The sequence below is a fragment of the Dermacentor andersoni genome, chromosome 2, assembly GCF_023375885.2.
Source record: "Dermacentor andersoni chromosome 2, qqDerAnde1_hic_scaffold, whole genome shotgun sequence".
NCBI classification, from domain to species: Eukaryota; Metazoa; Arthropoda; class Arachnida; order Ixodida; family Ixodidae; genus Dermacentor; species Dermacentor andersoni.
The window spans coordinates 138890880-138918178 of NC_092815.1; the positions used below are offsets into that span (position 1 = coordinate 138890880).

Below are 27299 nucleotides of genomic sequence, written 5' to 3' on the forward strand. Positions count from 1 at the left end.
CTGGGAGCTTTCTGCCCAAATCAGAGCTCAGAGATGAACTTGGCAAGCGTGCTCGCCGCAGTTACCGGCCGGTCGGCCGCAGACCCTAACGCCTCTTCAACAGCCGTCAGTCAAACCCGCACGTGTGATTTCGCGATCGATCACTGATGAGCCACCCGTAGAAACATATTTTCGATGAGCTTTCCGTGACAGTTTGCAGCTCATTATCACGTCAGCCAGTGGTGGAATTTTTGTCATGGTCACATCATTAATACATTAGGCCTAATTGGAGCTGTCTCCCCGGTTGTTGGTTACTAAAGTTACCAAATCAATGCAGATCTTGTCTCAGTGGTTGCACGACCCTCAGAAAGCAAACAAATGCCTCACCAACAAAAGTGGATGCACAGTATGACTGTTGCATGTTCATGGCAGCCATTTTTGCAAAATACCGCATGGTGGACGTTCGTTACAAACACCATTCGTAGGCGCACAACAGTCTCTTTTCATAGCTACGAGCGACCCATCACAATACTAGCTTTGGATTTGCATGGTGGGCTCAAAAATATCATGCGACAGCACGGCTCTCAGACACATTTATACGGACGGCAGATGGATGCAGACAAAAAAGGGGAGGGGGAGGGGGCGACGCCTCGCAAGTTTGCCATGGGCCTCCCAATCTGAGAACTCTTTACCATCGACGCCAACTGTGCGGAACGGTGCAGATTGACATGATGTGCATTCCCCACTTATGTCTGTCACACAGATTTGCCCTACAACGAGCTGACAATAACCCACAAAAACCACCCGCCATAAATATGGAAAAGCCCTCCTGTTTTCTTGAAGAAAACTGGAAAGCAACACTTTCTAAGCAATAGAGTATGGCCCACTATTAAACTGATGAAAACAACATTGGTATATAGGATTTTTTCTTCAGTTTATTTCTTCAGTTTCAGTGGTAAGAAAGCACTTAATTCTATTTGACAGACATTCCATTGATAAAAAATATTTTCCAGACTTTTGTATACGAGCCGAGTTGTTATCAGTGCTGGCAGGCTAATTTGGTGTTCCCTTTAATAAAAGTGCAGCATACTATGCATTTTTATTCATAGGTACCCAAGTTATTGATAGCTAGCAAGATTCTTGTTATGTAAGGGGGTGGCATCCTGATAGTATGCAGCTGTGTTTTTTCAGAAGGTTTGTAAGCATAAAAGCTTGTGTTAAATTTTCTGATATTTGATATTCAGTTCGATATTCAGATTTTTTTTTCTTTATTCAATTCTATATTTGATTCGAAATCTCCTATTCGGTACTCGCACACCCTTACTTTTTAAATCTCTTATAATAACCTTTAATGACTTTGTTTTGAAAATAACTTCTGGTTAAGTTAAATGGTATATATTAGCATCCTGAAGTGCATGCCCATTTTATTACCTTCTGAATTTTGAGGAAAATGAAGCAGGAAAAATCAAGGGACCTGTTCACATTATCGTAAGAAACTGGTGTGTGCAAGCAGGCAGTCAGGCTAGGATGAGCTCCAAATATAGAGACTGCTGGGCAAATTTATGCCCACAAAATAAAAGTACAAACGAACAGTTGTAACGGCGATGCTGACCGCATGGTCAGCAGGCCTACTGTATCAGTGAGGCATCAGCTCACCATTGATTCAGTGTTACAGCAAATAAATTCACTCAAATAAATTTGTGGATGTGGCTGAAATAGTTTATAAAACTTTCCATCCTCCTTAACTTATAACTGTTATGAACTTCAATGAACGAGTTTGAACTGTTATAGTGTTCCGGAGCCGAACCTGGACCAAACCGGAAAAATATGCTGGAACCTGAAGCCGAACCAAACCCGAAAAATTTTTGGTTTAATGCTCAGTTTACACGATGCTTGTAGAAACCATGAAGAATTGATATAGTGGCGGAACAGCTGCGCCAATTGTGCCAAAAAAAGCATAAGAACAAAGCCTGTGCCAAAGAAAGCACAAGAACAAAGGCCTCGTTCTATTGATCCTGCTGTACTGGTAAAACTGAAACTAAACCCTAAAGTCCTAAAGTATGCTATCATCATCATCTTGGAAGTCAGTGAAGTGCTCATAGCCAGTGGATATAGCCGATGTCGTCGTTCCTCCATTTGCTGTTTTGCCAACTTTTTGCTCTTTTTTTGCGTTTCGCTTCAGCACAGCTTGCAATGCACTGCTGCTGTTAGGTTGTAAGTTGTGCCCTTTGTGATGCAGTCGGGTGGGTATTGCTTGTACTAGCATGGCATGGAGCTCGCTGAAGAAGGCCACTGGATCGGAAAGAAGCCTCGCATAATATTCGATCACACATTGTTTAGTATAGTTGTTGATGTGGTGCCACTTTCTGAATACTTCGTAGTACGTGTGCTCAACTGCTGAACACATAATTTGCATATTTTCTTCAGCCACTTTTCTTCCAACCCTGCACGATCAGAAGAGCAGATTCCATGGTTGTAATTTGAACAGCTTACACCATGGAAGAGATTTTGCATGTTAGGTTTGAAGAAAACCATCTTAACTATATATTTGGTTTAGTAGCGCACGCCCAAGGGCGTCGTCTTCCTTACATGCACTAATTCCTCCACAACCTTCCTTAAAAAAAAAAAAAAGCGGCGCAAATGTGCAATCGCCTGTTGCTAGTCAAAATGGGACAAGCAACTTTATACCCTGATATACACACAAGGAAATTAACTCAAATACATATTATAGAAACCAGGATGGGAATTTTTATTTCAAATGCCTCATTGATGCGCATAAGGCAGGCTCCGTTATATCTATTGACTATTTCAGTCAAAATTGGGACAATCTTGTGTATAGATGTACGTTTGCCACTGCGCCAGAAATGTTTTTCGCTGGACCAGATCAGCATTTTGGCTGCGCCAGGACATGTGCTTAAAGGTCAGACGGTCATTCCACCACTGATTGATATCATATCCATAGTCGATTCCACGACAGTTCCAGGAGAAAATTTCATTTATAGGTTTGTAAATCGAGGTGCTTTAATAATGCTCATTGTGACTGTTGCTGTCTCTCGTTGCCATGATACAGGGAGGGCAACCTGACGCGTTTAGACAAAGCGCTGGCAGCCAACGAGGACTTCTTCATCAAGAGTGGTATCTACCTCATCCTGGAGCGGCTCAAGGTCATCACATACCGGAACCTGTTCAAAAAAGTGTATGTCCCTTCCACTTCTTTATATTAAAGGGGCCCTGAAACACCTTTCTAACTAATAGAATCGCCTCACTGATAAATTTTTTAGATACTTTAAGTATAAGTAGAGTTAAACGTGGTTATTGCATCGATGAGCGGCTTTCTTCTTTTGACTCCACTAGTGCACTGGAAGCTGCACAGAAAAGCTGGCAAAGGGGCAAGGCTCGACACAGCACCCTGTAGCGGCTGCAACATATACGCTACGCAGCACCTCACTGCTATCTAAAGGCCACGCATCTGCACGGAACTGTCGCATGTAGACAGGCACTGCAAAGATGAAATGGTTTTTCCTTCTTTTAAAGTTTGCAGGCATACATATTTTTCATTTATTTACTTCAACATTAGCAGTGATAGTATAGGGAAAATTTTTTTGCGATCACTAAATCGACCAATAGCTGTTGGTGAGCTTCACTGCTTGCGATGACAACACTGCAAAGGCGAGAGCAAGCAATTTCTCAATGTTTTGGCAAGAGATTGTAAATATCCTGTAGCATGCAGTGCAGTAGTAATTGGCTCGCATGTTCACAGGAGCCTCTCCCACAGATCAGCATCGTTTTCCTACTATCTACGTTCAAAAAGTGTTTCAGGTTCCCCCTCACCTGGTCTGGCCATTTTGAGCTGACAAGCTCAGAGCATACATTGTGTGATAACGATCGTGTCCGCAAAGTATTACAGCGCTACGCGCTGCGGAAAGATCTGAGGTTTCAAACCAAACGCTGTTTTTCCTTCTCGCGGCCAGCGCGCTCCAAGCTGGAGGATGATGTACTCACGTCCCTGCGCCTACGTACTCGAGTCTGCAGTGTGACGTTGCTCATAGTGACATGTGACTTTGAGAATTATTCAAGGCACCATCTGTTATTTGTGTCATGTTATTGTGTTATCTGTTATTGTGTCTGTGTGTGAAAAGTGTTGATCAGGAAATTGTAGAGCAACGTAAAATGCTCCCGATACAGCTTTCGCTTACTCAATATGTGCTACATAAAAGTGTTTCTCCAAGCATGAGAGAAGCCCGCGAATATATATGCAAAGTGCCTCGAGCGGCCAATCACGCAGCAGTTTATTGTGTATTTCACTTATCATCTAATTTCAACTAATTATAGTAATTTAGAAGCTGATTAACCAATTGAAACTAATTATGTAGTAAGGCGGAATCTCCAAGCGGCAGGTCTGTTGGCTTTATATGGTCATGATTAAGAAAAATAAAGCCCCTCGGTAGCTTTTCTTTTTATATATATATATATATATATATATATGTATTATTTAATTATACGCGCATGCACCCACTGTCTCATCTCACTGTATGAGCACAAAGACACCTAATAATTGTGCTGGGGCAAGCCTTCATACCTTTTTCGGACATCCTGTGATGATTTGAGCCCTCGATCGGGGGCAGTAGAAGGCATCCATTGAATTTTTCGGGTGTTTTTGTTGCCCCTAGAGAGTCAAAACAATGAGACTGTACCAAATTTGGCCGAGTACTCTGCTTGGTTTTTGCGTCCTCTTAGTGCATCATGTTTACTCATGCGTACTATTCATTGGCACCCTTACAGCCTCTTATTTATCAAACAAAAATTCTGTTTTGTAAGCATATTCCCAAGCCGTATCGGTCACAACAGCTCAGTGGTTGTAGTACTTTGCTGCTGAGTACGACATAACAGGCTTGGTTCGCAGCTATGACGATCATGTACCAGTGGCGGTGGAATGCAAAGCAGCTTGTGTACCAATCTCTGGAAGCAGTAACCAGTGGTAGCTCCTGCTGAGCAAAATTATTTCAAAGTTCTCGTAGCATCTCTCATAGCCTTTGCACTGAGATGTCCATATAATTTGCCACCTCTATAAAAATGATTGTGTATGTTGCAATTTATTTATTTGTTTGTTTAAAGAACATGTTGCAGGCACAGCATCAGGCATTGAGAATGCCTGATGGGGACATAAGAGTGAAGGGGACATCAGAATAAAAGTACAAAGCATTGGACAGTTGGAACTGAAGTATAAAATGTGAATAGCAGCAATGATGTTATGTTGTACTTAACTCATGGTTTACTTGTATATTATATGCCTGGTCATCTTGGTAATCGCAGGTTGATTTTTGTGAGTGTTCCAGACATCACTATGTTTACGGAGCTTGACAGTCAGCTACAACTGCATTTCATTGCCATTGCCGCTTCCCTGTAGTTAGCCAAAACAAGATATATCTGGGTTGTTGATCTGTGTTGCCCATTTCTATCTTGCACAGGTATCTGCTGCTGAAGACACACCAGATTCCTGTGGAGGCGTTCCTGGTGGCAATGAAGTTCATGAAGGTGCGGCTTCATTTTACAATCGCACCCTTCCTTTTATTTATTTATTCTTTATCTTTCACTTTATTTTAATGGCAAGATACTTTTCGTGGTTTGCAAGGTTTGCTTTTCATGGTTTGCATGGTTTGCTTTTCATGGTTTTCATGGTTTCCTTGATTTGTTTGGTTGGTTGGTCTGACCTTACAAAATGCTACCATGCACAAAAAGAAAGGCATTCACTTGTTTCATGTGAAGATATTCGGCCACGGCATACCGTTGCATCTAATGAAATGTCATAAAACATTGAAGCATAGCAATTTATTGGTGTATGTATTTGGATTTTTTTATGCTTATTTTCTTATGGCAGTTACTCATTCAGTGCTCCATAATGCTATACTACAGTAGACTTTTGTTAATTTGTCTCTAGTTAATTCTATTTTTCAGTTAGTTTGATCCCGAACGAAAGTCCAGGCCAGTGCCCATACATCTCTAGGGGACCAAAGTTTATTTCCATCCTGGAATTAGCCTTCCCTGGATAAATTGAACTTGGCTGGTCATCACACACACACCCAGCCTCAATGGTGACCGCAGTGGTGACTCCACTTGCGGCACTGTCCATCTTGGCGATGCTTAGGGTACAGTAAATGTTTCGATTGCACATCATCTCCCATCGAAAAAGAGTATTTTTTCGGCCTGCCCCAGGAAGATTTCAAAATGAAAATGGTAGCTCACAATCAATTATAGCAATATTTACCCTATTCTAACGCATGCTTTTTTTTTTTTTTGTCGAAGAAAACTTACTCAAGAATTGCTTAGGTGGTGCAGTCCGCATCGGAGTCAGCCTAGCCAGCATCATCGCCATGGCCATCTCAAGATAGCAACCATGAATGGTTACAGAACTTCCTCCATGCCACAGAATGAATTCTTGCATAGCATGACGAAGACAACCCGCCACTTTCAGTCTTGATTAGAAACGCACATTCAAATGATACATTGTTTTACAATTTAAGTTAGCAGCAACAAGTCACGTCACGTGCTCTTGGCTTTCTGGAGAATCGTTACAGAATGAACTAGTGAACTTGTTAGTCTAACTGTGAGCCGCCGTCCCATTTGCGATTGTTGCAGAATTTTTTTATAAATGCATAATATCAAATGTGCTGTGGCTTGTACAGAGGATGACAGGTTGCGGTTCTTTATAGATAGAAATAAAGAGCTATCCGGGAGTGATGATGATGGACATTAAGTAAATAAGTTTTCATTCTGTGAAGGTAAAGCTTGTTGGTTTTGTCTTTTTCTTATTGCCAGAATCGAAGGCATGCTCAGTGTCTACTTTATATCGGGTCTAAAAAGTCATCTTTACGTTGGTTTTCTACTTTGAACCCATAAAACGTGGGTGTGTGTTAACATCAGAGGCATGTTGGAATTTGGGCAAATACTGCCAAACGAATGAGTGGTGCGTTCTGATGTTTTTTCTGCCTCTTTTTCAATTCAGCCAGCCAGATAATTAGACAATTTCAGCGGTTCCAGCAGTGTCAAATTATCAGAAGTTAACTGTATATACGGAAATCTAGTCAGCTGGCTGTGTGAGAGTTCAAGACAAAGTAAATCAGGATGAATATGCAGTTGGCTGTTGCACTCTGTTTATATGGTACTTTCAGTGTAATACCCATTTTGTAGCACTTTCAGTAGGATTTACACAGAACTTTCTCGCTTAGACTAACATTTATAGGGATGTTGATGTGGTCAGTTAATGTATTGGCTTTACTTAACAGAGGAACGCTTATAATTCTGTTAACCTAGCATTAACCCATCAAGAGCATCTACCATGTTGACATTCTGCGTTCGGTGTCACAAACTGCAGCCTGCTAGCATGTCTGCAGTACATGCTAATAAATGCTGCCATAAAGGCTTGTGTACTATGCTTTGACTTTCATCAAATTTGGCCACTCACACTCAACGTTGTCTCTTTGAACTACATGAGGCTAAATACATCAATGAATTTGCAGGCTTCACTAAGTTGACACGTCTGCACGTCTGATTTTCAACTAAGTGCTTGCATTCAATACCAAGTGGCAAATGGTGACCTTGTCATCAAAGCGGTATGAACAAAGCTGAACAATCAACTACAGCAAATGACAAGCAGTGCATTGTCACTTATGACACCAATCGGCATTGCTCAAAAGTTGGCAGGCTGCCCAGATGACCACAGTTTAAAAATATTGTTTTGTAAATACCTAGGTCATCTGACGAAAATATCAGATTGGTCATTTGCCATGCGAAGAACATTGCGAGATGAAAAATTTCACTGCTAAAGTGTCGTGTAGCAGATTCCTTTAGGTACCAGTCATCATGTGCCTGCATTCATGTGTAATCTGATGGTTCCCCTGAAGAAACTAGCACTAAAGCCAAGAGCACACGTACGCTTGCAGATGCCTGCAAGCTGGCATCTAGCGCCTGCCGCACCTCGCGAGGAATGCTAGTTTGCAAGTTTGCACCCACAAAGACGCGCGACAGCGCGCGCTCACTGGGCTCACCCACAGACGCCTTGGCAGACACCACTTCGTACTTTGTTATTGACAGTGTTTCAAAATGCTTCGATACCTATGAATGTAATTGTTATATTTTTATAGCTGTTAAATAAGCACATAAAGGAAAGAAGAAGCACTTTCTTGCATCATATAAATCTGCTTCACTGAGAGTTGAACGTTCCGCACCTTAGCTGCATAGCCAGGCACACAGACGCGAGGCAACCCAAGCGTGCGTTAACAGGGAGGAGCTGTTCCCCGAGATAACGCTGCGTTTCAACGCGTACGAGCCATGCCGCACCGTCTTTGCATGCGTGGGCGCGCAAACGCAAGCTTGCACGCATCCGCTAGCGTACATGTGGTGTGGGCTTAACTTAAACAGCTTCTGCTCAATGCTGTTTGCTGGCCATTGGCCACTTTTTCAGGTAGACGAAGTGGACATGGATGAACTGCACTGCATCATTGCCAATCTTATCTACGAGGTGAGCAGAACTCCAGTTCCATTCAGTAAGCACACACGTTGGTTTCAAGAAGGGGTGCGCTCATCTATGCATGGTTGATAGAGAGATGAAGGCTCAGAAAAGAACTGAATCTTGTTTTCTGATCTTCCTCTAGGCATAAAAAACATAACAACTAAGGGTCTCAATTCACTGAGTAAAATAAAGAGTGCATTCAGTTAATTCATGTGAAACTTCGGTAGATTCATGGCAGATAATATTTCTGTTCTCAGCCTACATTTACATTGTAGCTCAGGGGGGCACAGCCTCGACATACGTCACTTGTTGTGGGACGCAGGATCCTATGTTTTATGGATTGAATGAAGGGCAGTCCTGATAGTGCTCTCTCATTCACTGTAATCCAGGAAATCTGGCTTCATAATCTAGATTAGATACTCCGCCTAGCCACTCCGTGGATGTCCTTGTTTCCACACAGAACAAAATCTGCCCGCTTCTTCACCAAGTGCAAAGTTGCACCTGATCTGAGGCATTTGGCAGTTCTATGCAACATTTCTCAATAGCTACACTGCGTTTGTGTTTCTTGGCAACAAAGCAAGCACACAACTTGCAGTTCATCCGAGTTTTCCCCGTGGTGGCAAAAGAGAGCCTGCCCACACCCCCTCGCTCTGAGAACTCCGCATCTATTAATAAGTACTGTGCTCAAGAAGGAGCAGTGTGCATTGATTTAAGGAAGAAGACAAGAATGAGTTGGTTGAAGCCTTGTGCCTGCATTGCCTGAGCTGTACCTGCTGTTGCTCTGCTATCTGGGAACTTCATCAAACCTGAATGCCTCCCAACGTATGGTGGAGGTGCCGCGCCCTTTAAGAACCTGTAACTCTACAGCCGGATCCTGCTGCCTTCCGTTTCTGCCACGCCAGAATGCCTCCCAACAGTGTAAATAACTCCACCAGTGGTTACCTACAAAAGAACCTGTGTTTATTTGTGAAGGCCTGGCTTTCAATTTCACTTATTTATAGCAAGGGAAGCTCCCGTATAAGTGCCTCAATTCTCAGTTTCTCAATTTCTCTACAAGCGTGTGTGTTGTCATGTTCCTGTGGCAGGCTGGGAAGGGTGGACACCTGAGCTAGTGCATACATTCATTGAAGTGTAAACAGACACACATAGAAAACCGAGACACAAGAAGCCCTTACTGAACTTTTTCCTCCTTTTGCAAAGCAGCAACACAATCCTCGACAAAATGCAAACTGTCCGCTTCTTGAACCCTTTGAGCAAGCGACCGTGCCATGGCAAACCTGTCAAAGCCATCGAGGGTAGGTGTCATGTAGTGCTTGGGACCCATCTGCAAAACACTGAACATACAGGTGCCCTACTGGAACCTGATGATTTGCAATACACAAACTTGGATTGACGTGCTCCTACAGCAAGGTTTTAATAATGATGCTTCAGGAAAATACTTTGATTTTCTACACTTAATCTCAAGCGAACAATTTGGACAAGGGGACACATAATGAAATACATTAAGCTGTATTATCATGTGTTGTCCCTATGTTGTCCTTGGTGTCAGTGTTTGTTGGCTTTGTATGATATGACTAATAAAAATCGGGCCCCTCGGTTAACCCCTTTATATCTTGTTTATTAAGCTGTATTAGTCATTCATGCTGCACCAACGGCAAAACAGTTATTGTAAGGAAAGGCAGAAAAGAAGCAAAAATGAAAGGCGGATAGTGACAAAGCCCCGAAGTTTCCTGCATGGTCTCGTCATAATGTCATGAATTTCGACAGCATTTTCTCAGGTATCTTTAATTGTTTTCATTAGAAAAGGGCTACACTGGTTTCTCAAATAACTCGACTCAACTTGATAAGTATTACCGGATATACTCATGTAATGAATGCACTCAGATAATAAACACACCCAAATTTCACTCCTGTTCAGTCCCACTATCAAATGGCCGGGATGTAGTTTTTCGGACACGCTGAAATCTTTTAGTCTCGCACATGTGTTTAGAGCAAGGGCACTTAAAGGGATACTAAAGGCAAATATTGAGTCAAGCTAAAGTGATAGATTAGTGCTAGAGAATCTCTAAGGCGTCAGTATTATCGCGAACAGAGCCTTAATAATCGAGAAATTGAGGTAAATGCAGGACATGATTAGAGACTCCCCTGGGACATTCAAGTACTTGCCTGATGACACCTTGTCTTGTGATGCCTGCCGCAGGCGTCACGAGAACATGATATTTTTGGGTGAAGGTAACTGGTCAATAAACCCACGCATGCTACTCGAAGGCATCAATGTTGCCAGATTCGAGACCCTCGTTATGTAATAAACGAGAAGGAAGGGGATTAGCCGAGGGGCCCGGTTTTCTTTTTTGTTAGTCATATCATAAGAAGCCAACAAGCACTGACACCAAGGACAACATCGGGAAAATTACTTATGCTTAATAAATGAAATAATCAAACGATAAATTAATGGAAATTAAAGTGGATGAGAAAGGAACTTGCCACAGGTGGGAATCGAACCCACAACCTCTGCATTTCGCATGCGATGCTTCGCATTTCGCGCACGTGAAATGCAAAGTTCTTTTGGGAAGTTCTTCTTTCATCCACTTTAATTTCCATTAGTTTATAGTTTCTTTATTTCATTTATTAAGCACAAGTTATTTCCCGTATGTTGTCCTTGGTGTCAGTGTTTGTTGGCTCCTTGTGATATTATTACGATATCATCGAGCGATGCTCAAGGGACGAGCCGCCGCGAGGACGACGACGCAGTGGGTCTGTGCCCTTGGCGCGAGCGAGTGTCGGCCTGGCGATCTGTCTCCAGTGTAAATAGCCTGTACATAGCCTCTTTAATCTGTGTCTTTCCACACGTAACATTCTGGTGGAGGTCGGCAATCCCCGTCCTCACCACGGAACTCCGGAGTGGTCGGTACATCAAGCTTGTCACCATGCCTCCCGGTGACGAGACCGCCTCTGCAACGGCTTCGGCTTATTCGACTGCTCCAATCATCACGGTTGCCCAACATCGCGACCCTGGTGTGTTCTCTAGCCTGGAGGGAGAGGACGTTGACGAATGGATCAAGTTCTATGAACACGCCAGTGCTAATAACAGGTGGGACCCAACGATCACGCTCGCCAATGTCATCTTTTATCTCGGCGGCACCCCACGCGTGTGGCACCAAACGCATGACGACGAGATAAACAGTTGGGACAGTTTCAAAGAAAAGCTCAGGGAACTGTTTGGCGACCCCATTGGGCGCAAGGCTGCTGCGAGAAAGGCTCTTGCGTCTCGTGTTCAGACATCTAGAGAGCCGTACGTTTCATACATCCTCGACGTCTTGGCGCTCTGCCGCAAAGCTGACGATACTATGTCTGAAGCAAAGAAAGTGTCGCATGTGCTTAAAGGCATCGCTGACGATGCTTTCAGTTTGCTTGTTTTCGGCCACGTCTCGACTATCGACGCCATCATCAAAGAATGCCGTCGCCTTGAACAAGCTAAGAGCCGCCGTATAACACATCACATCACGCGGCTACCCAACACTGCTGCTACGTCGACATGTGAGGGTCGACCGCGTCAGACCACCCCCTGTGACGACGTAACTCGTATTGTTCGCTGCGAGCTCGAGGCTGCCTGTTTGCCAGCTTTCTCCGCGATGCCTCCAGATCCACCAGCAACCACGATTGCGCTGATTCAGGCCGTCGTCAGACAGGAATTTGAGAACATGGGTCTCAACTCTGTGTGTTCATCGTCTACACCCACGGTTCCCCAGTTCTCTAGCAGCCCTCCTCGTCTCCGGCAGTCCTTTTCTGCCACATCTCGCCGCAACCCGGCCGAATGGCGTACCCCTGATGACAGGCCGATCTGCTTCCACTGCTGTCGCGTCGGCCACGTCGCTCGTCACTGCCGCAACCGATGGCCACCACCTCCTCGGACATACACCGCCGCTCATTCCCGCCCCTTTGGACCTTCTGTTCCCTATGCCACCCGCCATGAACCCATTGCCGCTGATGCTCCTGCCCCGAACCTTCACTACAGCCGCTCGCACTCGCCTCGACGCCATCAGTCTCGTTCGCCCCAACCCCGTCGCTTCTCTCCGTCGCCTATCGCCTCCCGGATCCAGCCGGAAAACTAGGCACTGCAACTTCTGGAGGTGAAGCTGCGTTGTCCACCCTGCCCTCAAATCCTCTGCTCACGTTACACACGAACCAAAACCTTCTTGACGTTGACGTTGATGGCTATCCTGTCACGGCACTCATCGATACAGGTGCACATCTTTCTATTATGAGTGCTGCCTTCCGACGACGACAACGAGCTCCTCACCCCAGCATCGGCATGCGTCGTCCGCGTTGCGGATGGCGGTACTGTGCCTATCATCAACATGTGTACGGCACGTGTTAGCATCGCCGGCCGCCACACTCCTGTCCTCTTCACCGTGATTGCTCATTGCCCTACGACCTCATTCTCGGCCTCGATTTTCTCTCCGCGCATTCTGGTCTTATTGACTGCTCTACTAGTACCCTTCGCCTTGAGTTGCCGATTCTCGCAGAACCTTCTGACGCACCCCAGTGCCGCCTACGCCCCACCGGCTTTATTCGCCTGCTGCCAAAATCAATAGCCTATATTGAACTCTTGTCTTCCCTACCAGTCCCTGATGGCGAGTACCTCGTCACTCCTCTTCCCGACATTCCAGTACAGTATGACATTACCGTGCCTCACAGTATACTTACTACTACTGCGAACCGCACTTTCATGCCTATCTTCAACTTTGGATTGGCAAAGCAAATTCTACCGCAAGGTATTTGCCTTGCCACCGTTGATTGTCTCGGCGACCATCACGTGGCAACTTTATCGACCGATGCTTCTTGCGAGCTTAGCAGGCCCATCGTGCCAGCCTCGGCCGCCAACCCCAAGATACAGAAAATGGTTGCGACGGACCTGTCCTCTGCGCAGGCTGAAGACCTTTACCTAGTATTATCGTCCTACAGAGATATTTTCGACTTCGACGATCGCCCTTTAGGCCAGATGCTCGCGGTCAAGCATCGGATTTTTACTGGCGATGCTACTCCTATTCACCGATGACTGTATTGAGTTTCTGCATCAGAACGCCGAGTAATTCAAAGTGAAGTCAACAAAATGCTGCACAAAAACATCATTGAGCCGTCTTCGAGTCCCTGGGCGTCACCTTTATTGTTGGTTAAGAAGAAGGACGGCTCGTGGCGCTTCTGTGTAGACTACCGCCATCTGAACAACATTACTAAGAAGGACGTCTACCCGCTCCCATGTATAGACGACGCCCTTGACTGCCTCCACGGTTCCAGCTATTTCTCTTCTATTGATCTTCGTTCTGGATACTGGCAGATTGCTGTTGACGATATGGACAGAGAAAAAGTTACGTTCATCACACCTGATAGTCTATACCAATTTAAAGTAATGCCGTTTGGATTATGCAATGCCCCTGCCACCTTTGAGCGTATGATGGACTCCTTGCTCAGTGGTTTCAAATGGTCCACATGTCTCTGCTACCTCAACGACGTCATCGTCTTCTCGCCCACGTTCGACACTCACATTGAGCGTCTAACAGCTACACTTGATGTATTTCGAAAGGCGAAGCTGCAACTTAACTCGTCCAAATGTCGTTTCGGCCGCCGCCAAATTACTGTTCTGGGCCACCTCGTTGACGCTTCCGGAGTACAGCCTGATCCCGACAAAACTCGCGCTGTCCAAGACTTTCCGGTTCCGAAGACAGCCGCAGACGTTCAAAGTTTTGTCAGGCTATGCTCGTACTTTCGTCGTTTTGTTCAAGATTTTGCGGCAATTGCTAGACCCCTCACTAATCTTTTGAAGAAAGGCGTACAATTCTCGTGGGGTACTGCAGAAGGCGCCGCCTTCTCTCGTCTTGTCACTCTTCTCTCCTCACCACCCATTCTCGCCCACTTCGACCCTGATGCCCCTACAGAATTGCGTACAGATGCCAGCTGTCATGGCGTAGGTGCCGTCTTAGCCCAGCGTCAGCGTGGCCAGGATCGCGTTATTGCTTATGCGAGCTGCCTCCTCACACCATCGGAGCGCAACTATTCCATTACGGAATGAGAATGCCTTGCTGTAGTCTGGGCGGTTGCGAAGTTCCGTCCTTACCTTTACGGTCACCCTTTTTCCATAGTCACTGACCATCATGCTCTCTGCTGGCTCTCATCACTAAAGGATCCTACAGGCCGGCTTGGTCGATGGGCTTTGAGGCTACAAGAATTTTCATATTCCGTGGTCAAGTCTGGCCGCCTGCACCAGGACGCTGACAGCTTGTCGCGTTACCCTGTTGACGACCCTGATTTCTCCAATATTACCAGTGCTGCTTGTGTATTCTCTGTGTCGCAGCTGCTTCATTTTGCCGACGAACAACGTCGTGACGCCTACATCAGAGCACTCATCAACCGTTTTGAAAACTCTCCGGCCGACGCCACTCTACGCCTCTTCGTCCTCCGCGACGGTACTCTGTACCGTCGTAACCTTCATCCGGACGGCTCTGAGTTCCTACTTGTCATACCTAAACATCTCTGCTCAACTGTTCTACAAGAGCTTCATGACGCACCAATGGCAGGACACCTCGGCGTATCTCGAACCTATGACCGTGTACGTCGCTGTTTTTTCTGGCCGGGCCTTGCCCGTTCCGTACGATGTTACGTCGCCGCTTGTGAACTTTGCCAACGATGCAAGAAGCCTTCCCAGCTCCCCGCTGGTTACCTACAGCCGCTTGACATCCCTGCCGAGCCCTTCCATCGTGTCGGCTTAGACCTTCTCGGCCCATTTCCGGAATCTACATCAGGAAACAAGTGGGTTGCAGTTGCGGTGGACCACGCGACCCGCTATGCCGTAACCCGCGCTCTTCCAACCAGTTGCGCAACTGATGTTGCGGACTTCCTCCTGCATGATATCATTTTGATTCATGGTGCTCCGCGTCAATTGCTGATAGACCGTGGCCGTACGTTCTTAGCCAAAGTCATTGAGGACATCATGCGTGCCTGCTCAATACAGCATAAATTTACCACCTCCTACCACCCTCAAACGAACGGCCTCACTGAGCGTTTGAACCGCACCCTTACGGACATGCTATCCAAATACGTTTCAGACGACCACTGTGACTGGCACCAGGCTCTACCTTAGATTACATTTGCGTATAACTCTTCCCGTCTCGAAACTGCTGGCTTTTCGCCTTTTTAAAACCTCTTGTATGGCCGTGAACCGACGCTACCACTGGACACTGTGCTTCCGTCCACCACAGCTTCAGCTAGCGGTTATGCCCGTGATGCTATCGCCCATGCTGACCATGCTCGCCAACTTGCGCGCACTCATCTACAAGTCTCTCAAGGCAAACAAAAGCAACGCTACGACCTACATCACCGTGATGTCCATTTTGTGCCCGGCACCCTCGTGTTGCTTTGGTCACCATCATGTAAAGTTGGCCTTCGTGAAAAACTGCTTTCCTGCTACACAGGCCCATATCGTGTGCTTCGGCAAGTAACCGATGCCACCTACGAAATCGCTCTAGCCACGCCCACTACGTCCTCCGCTGTGACAACCAGTGACATTGTCCACGTCGCCCGACTCAAACCCTACAACTCTCCACGCGCCTTGGATATTTAAGAGCACCGTGACAGCGCTTTTGCCGCCGGGGGGTAGTATTACGATATCATCGAGCGATGCTCAAGGGACGAGCCGCCGCAAGGACGACGACGAAGTGGGTCTGTGCCCTTGGCGCGAGCGAGTGTCGGCCTGGTGATCTGTCTCCAGTGTAAATAGCCTGTATATAGCCTCTTTAATCTGTGTCTTTCCACATGTAACAATATGAACAACAGGCTGTGCGTCATCACAGTTGCTCAGTACCTTACGGAAAGAGCAATCGCGATAACGCTCAGCTTGCTCTTACCGCATGTTTGATGCCAGTGCCAGCACAGAGGGACCTGGCAGACTCGAGAGAACAAAAAATGCGCAACTGCTCTCTGCAACAGCAACTATACTCTAACATTATAGGACAGCACACAGGCATGATGCATGGCTGGGCAAGGCGCAAGGGTTGGTTGGTGCTTGGTTGGCATAGTGGACATAATCGGGCATAGTGTCGAATTCGTACGTCTGTTTCTCACTTTTCTGTCCGTCTTTGGTTTCGCTGGGTGCGATTGGCCCTAAGTCGAGCTATATGCCTGTTGTGGGACAAAGAGTTTATCTGCTCACAAAATGGAAATGCTGATCAGACATGGATAAACTTTGACATGCCAATGAGCAGGACAGTGGAGGAAAGATGCACACGGAGTGCTCGTCAAAAGAACAGGTTCTGGAAAGCAGTGCTTCAACGTGATGCGTGTGGTTAACGGCAGACGGCCGGAAGCGGCTGTGAGGATGAGCTGTTGTCGAAACACGATGTAGGTGGAAGCGGCCCACGACAGTTATGGTGGTTTTGGTTCAGAGTGAAGTGTAATAAAAACATTGTTACAGTTTGCAAGTAGTATACATGTATTTTACTGCAAAAGTAAGTTATCTAATGCATTTTCAAATCATTACCATCTTATCAAATTTTGCTGTTTCGAAAAAGTTCCCATAAAATTTATCCAGCATAATAAATGCACCCCTCAACATTGCTTCAGTTCTTCTGGTAAAAAAAGTGCATTCATTACGTGAGTATATACGGCAATAACCATTTCTTCCTCGATAACCACCAAAATACAACATACTTAGAAATCCGAGGTGTCAAACATACATACTGGTGCTTAGGTTTCAGTGAAAAAAAAAAAAAAAATTTTCACAGGATGCATGAATACAGTTTTGAATGAATGCTTTACCATTCTAAACTGATTGCAATCAGGTGACAGAACAGACTCTACTTGTGGCTGCCTCTTTATCTTCTTTCCTTATGTCTAAAGACAGCCATAAATTTGACCTTGTCTTCTCTGCAAAGTCCTGCAACGTATAATTGGCCATGTAGCAAATACACTCAGCCGCTAGAACTGTAAAAAAAAAAAAAAAAGCTGAAGTGCTGTTAGCATGCAGGCAGAGTACTAGTACCAGCTTTTCTTCCCTAATAGAGCAAAAAATATAGCTTTGTGTCTAAACCTTAAAAGAGTGTGAATCAAGCACTCAAATAAGGTTGGTAAGCAAGCTAGCGTGTTAAAGAACCCCAGTTGGTCAAACGTAATCTGGAGTTTCACACTACAATGTGCCTCATAATCATATTGTGGTTTTGGCACTAAAACTGCAGAATTTAATCAAGTTAGCAAGCTAGAGATAGCCACCTGTCACTGCATTGCATAGATCGTGGCTGTGAACCACTTTTTAAAGATTGCACCATAATGTCAAAATACCACACTGAGTGCACACAACTGATATCCGAGGCATTCCACGTCCAAAGTGTCGATGCATGTGTAAGCTACCCTTCCATTTCACTCCTTCCAAAGGAGACATCATTCCTACCAGAATGATTTCATTCCATGTTACTTCCACGCATGCTCCTGGGGAGGTATTCTGTAAGAGTGCACCCAGTGGACATGCCCATTTCGTCTGCTGTTGAAGTTCTGATTGGCTGCTCTGCGTGTCTGCAACAGCCAGGTGCTACAGCCAATCATCAGACGAAATGGACATGTCCACTAAGTGGACTCTTACAGAATACCTCCCCTGTTCAGTCTTTTCTTGTTGAGTGGTATGCTATATACGCTGCTTAAAGGAACAAACGTTTGCTTTTTAGTCAGTGCCATTTCCTGTCTCTTTCTTATATCTCATTCTTTTGTACTGTGTCCACCAACCAGCTCAATGAACCAACCAACCCAAATATGTATGCTTCTGCATGATTTCTTGTTTCTTAGGTGGACGGCCACAAACTTATTTGTGCTCTGCGATGCCTGCAAGGAAAATGTCAGAATACACTGCTCAATTTTGGGCTGCATCCTTGTGCATCAGAAAATGCTTTTTTTTTTTCACAATTTTGTCCCACAGATTTTCATCCTTGATTGTGCATCAGCTGTCAGGTTGAGAATCTTTGTTGCAGGTTGCATTATGTATGTGATTTTCTACAGATTTTCTAAGCCTGGAACTGTTGAGCTGCTAACATGGGCCACAATGATGCAGAACGTGAAGGTTGCATTGCCCTATGAGAAACAGCTGAAAGCATTACTGATGGTTGTGTGTGTCTGCACATCCTTTGCAAAGAGGCGTTGTTGCTACTGCATCATGCACTTCGCCAGTGGAGTGAAGTTGTAGGCATGCTTGGATTGTGCTGAACTTGTAAATTAGTTTTTGTTTTTTGCTTCACTGCCACGTCGCAGGGCAAGATAAAGGGTTACATTTCGCTGCAGCACCAGAAGCTGGTTGTCAGCAAGCAAAGTGCATTCCCTCGTCTGTCGACCCTCAGCTAGCAGCAGAGGCACCCAGGCATCATCTCTTTCCATCCACGTGGCCACATGTAAATACTGAATAAAGACATTTCAACATCATTGAATGGACTGTGAGCACTTAAAAAAAGACAAGTCTTTCGGCTGCATGTGCCGATCTTATTTAACTGCTACAGCAAATAAGAGCTCAAGACAGGAATTAGTAATGTGTCTGTCTATCCGGCGTTCTCGTTGTGCTGACAGTTGCAACTGCTGTCGCTGTCAACTCAGGTCATTGCCATGACCCGACAATTCTTCCAAACTTTTATTAATGTTTACGAATTTGGGCTTCTTCTAACTTGTCATCTTCAGCTTCACCTTCAGCATAGGATGCAGAAAATTAACTGTTTCATGCATAGCAGACAACACCAGGAATGCTAGTGCATTACATGCAAAAGTGAAGTTCATACGCAAGAATGTAGGCGTGTGTCTTGTAACATGACATTACGTTAGGTCTCATACTCTTATGTCACAAAATGTGAAGTAAATTATGGCATTGGATTATGTCGCAGATCTGAGCCTATCTACCACCTAACGAGCAGAATGACATGTATCTACGAGCACCGGACACAGTGCGCCATTTGTGCTCACAACCAAAACATAGTTGTATGCGTGATATTGGAAGCACAAAGGTTCACAAATAACATGTGATCAAACGTAACACAACAACGATTCACAAGTTGTAGTTGTAAAGTGTGAAGTAGCTATTTTCTAGAAAGAGCCACAGGTCAAGAACAACAACTGTGAAATGTGCAGAGTCACGCTTTTATTGACCTATCTATTTCCATATGTATGAAATGGAGTTCTGAACTTACACTCCTACATCTTTAGCATTGTGCTGTTGGGAGCTGGATGTGGTAACTGCAGCACCATCCCTCAGATTTGGCGCTTGTGAACTCGTGCACTGTTTTGCACGCAACGCAGACTCGGATCGACACTTGTGGCATGCGTGTATGTGCAGTTAAATCTCGATATAACAAACTTCAATATTTGAAAAGTATTCTACTTTTTATAATTTCTTGTTAAGAGAACACCATGCATTTTTAACTTCAGTTATAATGAAGTGTGTTTTTACACGATTTCAATATAACGAGATTTCACTGCTGCCAAGAAGGTATGCTGAGGTGTAAGGTACATTGAGGCAAATGCCGTGGACGCAGATGGTGAAATGGTGCAGCCACTTGCGAACGCACCTCTCAAATCGAGTGCTGCACGACAGGGAGCAGCTGCTGAAGCTGAGAAGTCCCTCTCGCCTTGCATTAAGATACTATTGTGCACCGTATGGTCCGGGTGAGCCGAAAACGATGGTGGTTTGATGCGCACCGTCTTTCCATGCGAGCAGGTAAGGGGGAAGGGGCAAATGCACAGGCTAACATGGCTAAGTGCACACTAAAGGAAAAATGGGAGGCAGGTGAGCTTTAGTCTCTCCTAGACTAGCCACATGGCTGTCGACATAGTACGCGGCTGGCGAGGCCTATGTTGGAGGTAATCTGCAGTGGGTGCAAAAGCTGGGGCAGCCAAGATGGCCATGGCATCATGTGCGCTGTCTTCCCGAGCGTGTTTAGTGCTGGAGGTCACGTAATCTCGAGTTTTGGTTATGCATTGAAGCGAGAGGCAGACAAAGTGTTTGCTATCCTATGCCTGTACTCATCATGCTAGCATCGTCCCACTGTGGATGACACCATCATTCGCAGCGGCAGAGTGGACACAAAAGCTCCGCAGGCTTCGCTTCGTACTGCCTATGTGAAGACTTCGTCGACACCGCATATGAAACCGAATCTTTGGTTGCTGACTCTCACATTCAACAACGTAATCTTGTTTCTCATTGAAATTAGTCTTTCCCGATTGCCCCATAACTTGGAAAATGTTATGGCCCCTTTTGTACAGGAAAAATCCATTGGAATAGCATAAAGGTCGAATTTCAGTATAATGAAATTTCGGTACAACAAAGTAAAATGCTTTTTTTGATAGTGCATTTCGGAGTCTACATCAAGCAGCACTGTATCGGACAAACATGATGTTGTGTGCACTGCAAATAAATTTTTTTTGAGAGCACTCGATGTCAAGGTGGTGGTGTTTCCTCCCGCTAAAGTTGGAGTGAATCACTTCAGAGCCAAAGAAATTGCTGGAGCCTGCCTATTCTTTTACAGCGAAGCTTTCTTTGCCTAACCTCTTGGTTTGGCATAGCTGCTGCTGCTGGGTCAGTGAGTATCTATCTCGATGGATATATTTGTTAAGTACTAATAAATAATATAGGTACGATATACTGTGGGAACAGCGCAGTCCCACAGTCCACGCTCGTAGGGCCCAGTTCTGGCCAGCCGCAGCCAAGAGCGCCCTGCCGTGCCTCACGCCACCGCTCGCACCCACTGCTCGTGCGTTCGTCGTCGTCTTCCACAGCTGGCTCCGATGCCACTCATAACTCCAGTGCTCCCATAATACAAAGGTTATGTGTGTGCTGAATGCAAATACGAACAACTGGGCTTGGCTAATAACAACAGCACATTAAAAACAAGGACGTCAACAGAACACAAGTTCTGACTATCAATTGGAAAATTTATCAAAGGAACAAGTATACACTTCAACTGTGCATATGCATGTAAGGCAATGAAAGATCATGACACAGGATCATGGTTGGATGAGTTATTATGCAATAAATAAATGGGAAAAAGGAAAGCAGTTGCAAAGCAATCAAAAGCAGTGCGCTGCTAGACTTGCCAACTTGTGTAATCTAAAAAAATAAACTAAGTTTTCCTGCAGGGCTATTGAATGCTGCTCAATTGTTTATTTTAGTGTGTGCTGTAGTTTTTATTTCACTTTGTTCTTTTACAGGAAGCGTAGTGGTCTGTGCAGATACTTCCAAAGCAATGCACCCCCAGAAATCCAGACACCTAGCCAGGAGGCTGCTTGCACCTGCCTTATAAACCGGCGGTTGTCTAGTGGTGGGGACCGAACCATGGACCTCCCACAGCTGAGCCAGGCATCCTACCCACTAAGCCACAAACACATACCAACCCCCACAACAAGCTTTTTCTATCCTCTTCCCTGTATGCTGACTGACAAAGTAATGCCGAAACACACCTCTGTCCTATGTAATAACAAAAAGAATCCTACATAAAACCTGAACATATATAATGTCGGCTTGTAAGTATCCCCAAAGCACACTGAGCACTTAATAGAAGGGTAGACTCTGCTTTCTGGAGATGAAAATTGGCCCGAACATCCTTTCTCATTCCTTTGCTCTGGGTTGGTGTAGCGCGTTGATTCTTGCTTGATTGGATCCCTGTATCATCATGGAAAGTAGCGCAAGAAATAAAGAAAATGGAGGCAATAGGACAGAGTGCTTTGTCCTATATCGGCCAGAAGTTACATAGGAAAGGAGGCTGCTGTAAGACAAAGCGCTCTGTCCTATTGCCCTTGTTTTCTTAATTTCTTGTATTACTTTCCATCATGTCTACACATTAACCAGCTCAGCAAAGCATCTTGCTCTGCATCATCCTTGACTGATTTAGCCTTTACCATAATAACCATGAACATGCTGTGACATAGTGTATTAAGGCGAAAGCCTTAGATGGCCCATGGGTCGAAAAATCTGTTGTCCGGAGTTATGGCTCCAAGATTCAAGCTCCAACTTGGCTCCAAGCTTCAAGATACGGGCCAACAAAGCTATATCTCCAAGTTTGATTCCAATTCATATTGCGAAAGTCCAGTCGAACCCACGACCTTTGGTGTGAATTAAAGCAGTTAATTAACATAGAGTTAATTAAGATACCTGTACCCACAGCCTTTGGTGGGAGACGTACCCATGACCTTTGGTGTTAATTAGGGCAAAGTTAGTTAAGGCAGAGTCATTTAAGGCACTAGAAGCCACAACCTTTGGTGGGAGAAAACCAGTAATAGGTAGTGACAACGCATTCGAATGAAAATGTCAGGTAATGTAATGAATGTCTCATGAGCGTGCAGGCTATCGCATTCATTCTCTTAGCACTTGCTAAAGTGACTGTCAACTTCCTTTCCCTTGTTTTTCGAAAATGGCATTTCTGGCTGTGTGACCGTTTTTTGAAGTGATATCTCTGCTGCTCCTTATACTATTGCATTACAGTTAAACCTCGATATAACGAACTTCAATATAACGAAATTCTCGATATAACGAAATACTTAACTTTTCTAACCTTCTTGTCCATAATTAGAATCTCAATATAAGGCAATGTGCTTGTATGCGATTTCAATATAACGAAATTTTGCTTCCGCAGCGAAGGAATGCCGAGACAATAAATGGAAACTTCCGCGGACGGAAATGGTCAAATGATTGAATTACAAGCGGCTGCTTGCAAACGCGCCTCTCAAATCGCTTGCGGCGCGACCAGAGCGACCGCCGAAGTGAAGCCGCATCACGCTCCATGTAAAGTCCAAGGGCAATATAATCCTATTGTGCCCCGCACACCTTGGGCTTTACGTAAGAGTGAAAGTGTGCGAGGGTGAGAAAGAAAGATGGGGGCTTCACGTACGAGTGCCGCCTCCCCGCGCGAGCAAAGGGGAAAAAAAAAGGGGGGTGGAGAGAGCTCGCAGTAACGCGATCAAGCGCGCGCCAGTGGCAGGGCGGGGGGGGGGGGGGGATTAGTTCTTGCGCGCGTCTCGACGGCGCATGGCTGTAAGCGCGGCTGAGCGTATACGCAGACGCACACCCTGCTTTAGAGGCTGCCGTGTGTGCAGAGTGTGCGTGCCGAGACGGCGTGGCAACGTGTAAGCTGTCTTCCCGCGCGTTTAGTATTGGAAGTTGCGTGATGTGCAGGAAAACTTACATTGGACAGAGCGGCAGGTGTATTAATATTAGACTAAAAGAACACAATCACTTAACAACCCTAATTCTTCACATCTAGCATCGCATTGTTTCAATTCCGGTTGTAAACCTTTGAAGACAAATGTTCTTTCAAGACACAAATGCCAAACCACACCGGGAAATAATCGGGGCATTTCACATCAAAAGATTAGGAGAGACTTGCGTTAGCCATGCATCATTGTCTCTGTTAGAATGCAAATTTCAATATCTTTCCAGCATGTGTGTTAATCTCAAGTAGCGTCTTTTTGTTGTTTGCTTTTTGGCTTCCCTATCTCTTGATGTTGAACTGATGTCTTTAGACCTTGTCATGTTCATATGCTGCGGTATTTGCAATCACCTATATAGTTGGTAGTTTCAATAAAAATGTTAGTTGAGAGTTGGTGCTCGTCCTGTCTGCCTCTAGTCTCTGTCTGTGTCACTTTGCGCTACAATTCAAGATCATCTTACTGTGAAGGTACCTGGGCAATAAAGCTAGCGATGGGTGCTTTGCTTTGGCGATTTCCAGCAACGAACCTTCTCTCGCTCAGGAGACTAGAGATGCACACAATTGAAGCATATCTAAGCTTCACCTGTTCGTTTACCAAGCCAAAGGTATAAAGCCACTGCTGAAGAGAATAGATGGGCTCAACTGCTCAGACTGGGGGGCAAACTAACTCCCATGATGCCTGTATGACTTGCCTATATGTGAACTTATACCTCTAATGAGCATCACGTGTGTACGAATTATGCTGTCACACCAAAATGCATCGCTGTACAACATTCATATTGCCTGAAGGGTTGTTCAGCTCGGCAAGAGGCAAACGTACCTATTGGTCATCAGCTTCAGTGAGGAATACTGGCATCTCAAAAAACACACTGTCATCACCTACTTTAGGGAGACTGCAGATTATTCCGGCCCCTCAACATCACCCGTGCTTTCGCTGCCTGATCATCCCACCTAAGTGTTATAGGGATGTCAACTTCGGCCTACCATCAGAGATTAATTTTCTACGACGAGCAAGGTCAACCAGACACTGCATGCGAAAACATCGAATTATAACAGAGCCCACCACAGGACCCAACTGCCAACATTCCCACAGGGCGTCATAGAAAGAGCGATCTTGATGCTATTCATCACCATATTCAACAAATGCTTAAAGATGATGTTATCCAGCCTTAGCTTCACTGGTTGTGTTAATGAAAAATGAAGATGGCAGTTTGTGCTTATGCATGGACTATTGGAATGTAAAGGAAATCACCAAGAAAGATGTTAATCCTTCGCCACAGAGAGACGACTCCTTGAATGATATTCGACAGGCCTGATACTTCCATAGTTTTGCATAGTGGTTACTGACAAATAGCAGTAGATGAACATGACCGTAAGAAAAGTCTATTACTCTGATGGCCTGTTTAAGGTTCTTCCTTCCGGCTTGCGTTCAGTGCCAGCTATATTTCTAAGAGCAATGGACACTGTTCTGCTGTGATTTTAAATGGTATTCATGTCTGGCATGCTTAGACAATATGGTGGTCTTTTCTTATGTGTTCGAGGAGCACATCTAGAGCCTCCAGCCAGTTCTTTAAGTCATTCGAATAGTTGGACTTTCTCTGAAGTCGGAGAAATGCCACTTTGGGTATGGAGAACTTAACTTTTTCCTTGGTCACATAATGGGCAATGCCGGTATTTGCCCAGACTCGGACAAAACCACAGCTATTGCCACATTTCCAACACCAATCAACAAGGTTCAAAAAAGAATGGTGCAAACGAACAGGGATGAGATAGAAAACGGGAACTACGCTCGTCTGTGTTTCCTATCTCACCCTTGTTCATCTGTGCCATTCTTCCTTGAGTACGGATTACCAACACGCCCAACAGGCAGTGCTTCTAAACCAACAAGGGCTAAGTAAGCCAATTTCTGGAACTCTGTGCATGGCCTCCAAGATTGCATGCACTGGAGGTTTTGCTCTGGCTATCTCATTTGCCTTGAGGCGCTCGCTGTGGCACCCGTAGAAGGCAGACCACGCAAGATCTCAACATGCGCATTGCCTTTTTTTTTTCACTCGTTGCAGGTTTTCACAGGGTATACCTCAGGCAATTTATCAGCTCTGCCTCAAACATTTTGCCATCTAAATTGTTTAGTCCTTTATATAGCTAATAGAAACTGACTTTGTAGTATCTATATTCCATACTTATATTTATTAACTTATTTTACTGAACAAATCATGTGTGGGTTCACTCGTCATTCATTGTCTCTGAACTGGTAGCTTATCGTTGATGGCAGAGTTTAATTGCTGTCTAGTTTTTTTTTTCCCCCACTTTGTATTGCAGTGACCCAGCAGAAGATATAGCAATTTTCGTATCTATACACCTACACTGTAATGCAATGATGTTCGTGTAATAATTGCTTATATCTTGCTGTGCGCGCTTTTTTTCTTTTAGTTTGATGTTGCTTGCTACTGTGTTGTGCAAATAATGAGTTTCCTACGTGATGCTTTATAATTGAATATATTTAAATAGAAATTAAATAAACAGGCTGTAAGCAGACATGGAAATGCGACTAGTATGTCTGTATTCAATGTAATTAACATTTTAATCGTTGCTTTTACTTATGGTAATATACCTGCATGGGTAGCAACTACACACATTAATAAATGAGCAAATATTTGCATAATTTATCATTTCACACTTGCGGCACAATTTATCGTTCCATCGAACCTCGAGACTGCAGTACACAGCAGGTAATGACACAAACTCACCCAGCAGCACACACGAGCTTTCTTCAATCAGAAAAAAGAAAAGGAAAAAAAAAACTTTTTTAAAGCTTGCTGTGCCTTACCTGAAACATTCTTTGTGCGTTTGCACATTTCAGTGACACTTCACCTTGAATATCTGCCTTTGGACTGGCATAATCTTGCGACTTAGGTTTGCCGGACTGCTGACAAAGGCAACACTAGATACGTCGAACACATAAATGTTTTTCTTTCTGCCCTCTCGTATAAAATAATTTTGAATGCTTCTGTTTGAGAGTTGATGCATGTCAATATTCAAAACAGTGGTTCCTGTCAGTAAACAAGGTTAGAAATTTCAGAATCAAATGGCACAGTGACCTCCATTTCAGTTGGTGACTTAGCAAAATGAAGCGTTACTGTGGGGATTGCAGCAAAAAAAAAAAAAAAAAGATAAAATTAAATAATTCTAGGGTGTACGTGCCAAACGCGCTACATAATTATGAAGGCACACTGTAATGTGGGGCTCTGGATTAATTTTAACCACCTGTAATTCTCTAACGTGCACTTAAATTTAAGTAATCGAGCGACTGGACCATGCTTGTGTGGGTGGATCATGGTGTGTCCTGCTTCACGCCCTATCTCGACGGCGAAACGCACTGACAAAAGCAAGCGCCTACACCAGCACGCAACTGATTAAAAAATTGAAAACATATTACAAAACGATACAATATATACAAAACTCTCAAATCGTCAAGTATAGTGCATTTACAGCACATGACAAGCTCTTGCTGGTATATTACACTTCTGCATGCCAACATGGATGTAGTGAGAGTATGTATGTGTGTTTAAAAATAAAAAGTTGGCAGTTTCGTG

General features: G+C 44.7%; 1 protein-coding gene across 2 annotated transcripts in view; it reads left to right on the top strand.

Annotated features, from left to right (window-relative positions):
- Positions 1–18943, top strand: part of PCID2 (PCI domain-containing protein 2) — a 53105-nt gene extending 34162 nt beyond the window's left edge. For both annotated transcript variants that reach the window (XM_072286558.1, XM_072286557.1), the window contains 4 exons: positions 3050–3175; positions 5448–5514; positions 8441–8497; positions 18776–18943. In XM_072286558.1, the coding sequence (XP_072142659.1) occupies positions 3050–3175; positions 5448–5514; positions 8441–8463 (216 nt within the window). In that variant the 3' untranslated portion in view covers positions 8464–8497; positions 18776–18943. The remainder of the gene's footprint in view (positions 1–3049; positions 3176–5447; positions 5515–8440; positions 8498–18775) is intronic.
- The last annotated feature ends 8356 nt before the right edge of the window (positions 18944–27299 follow it).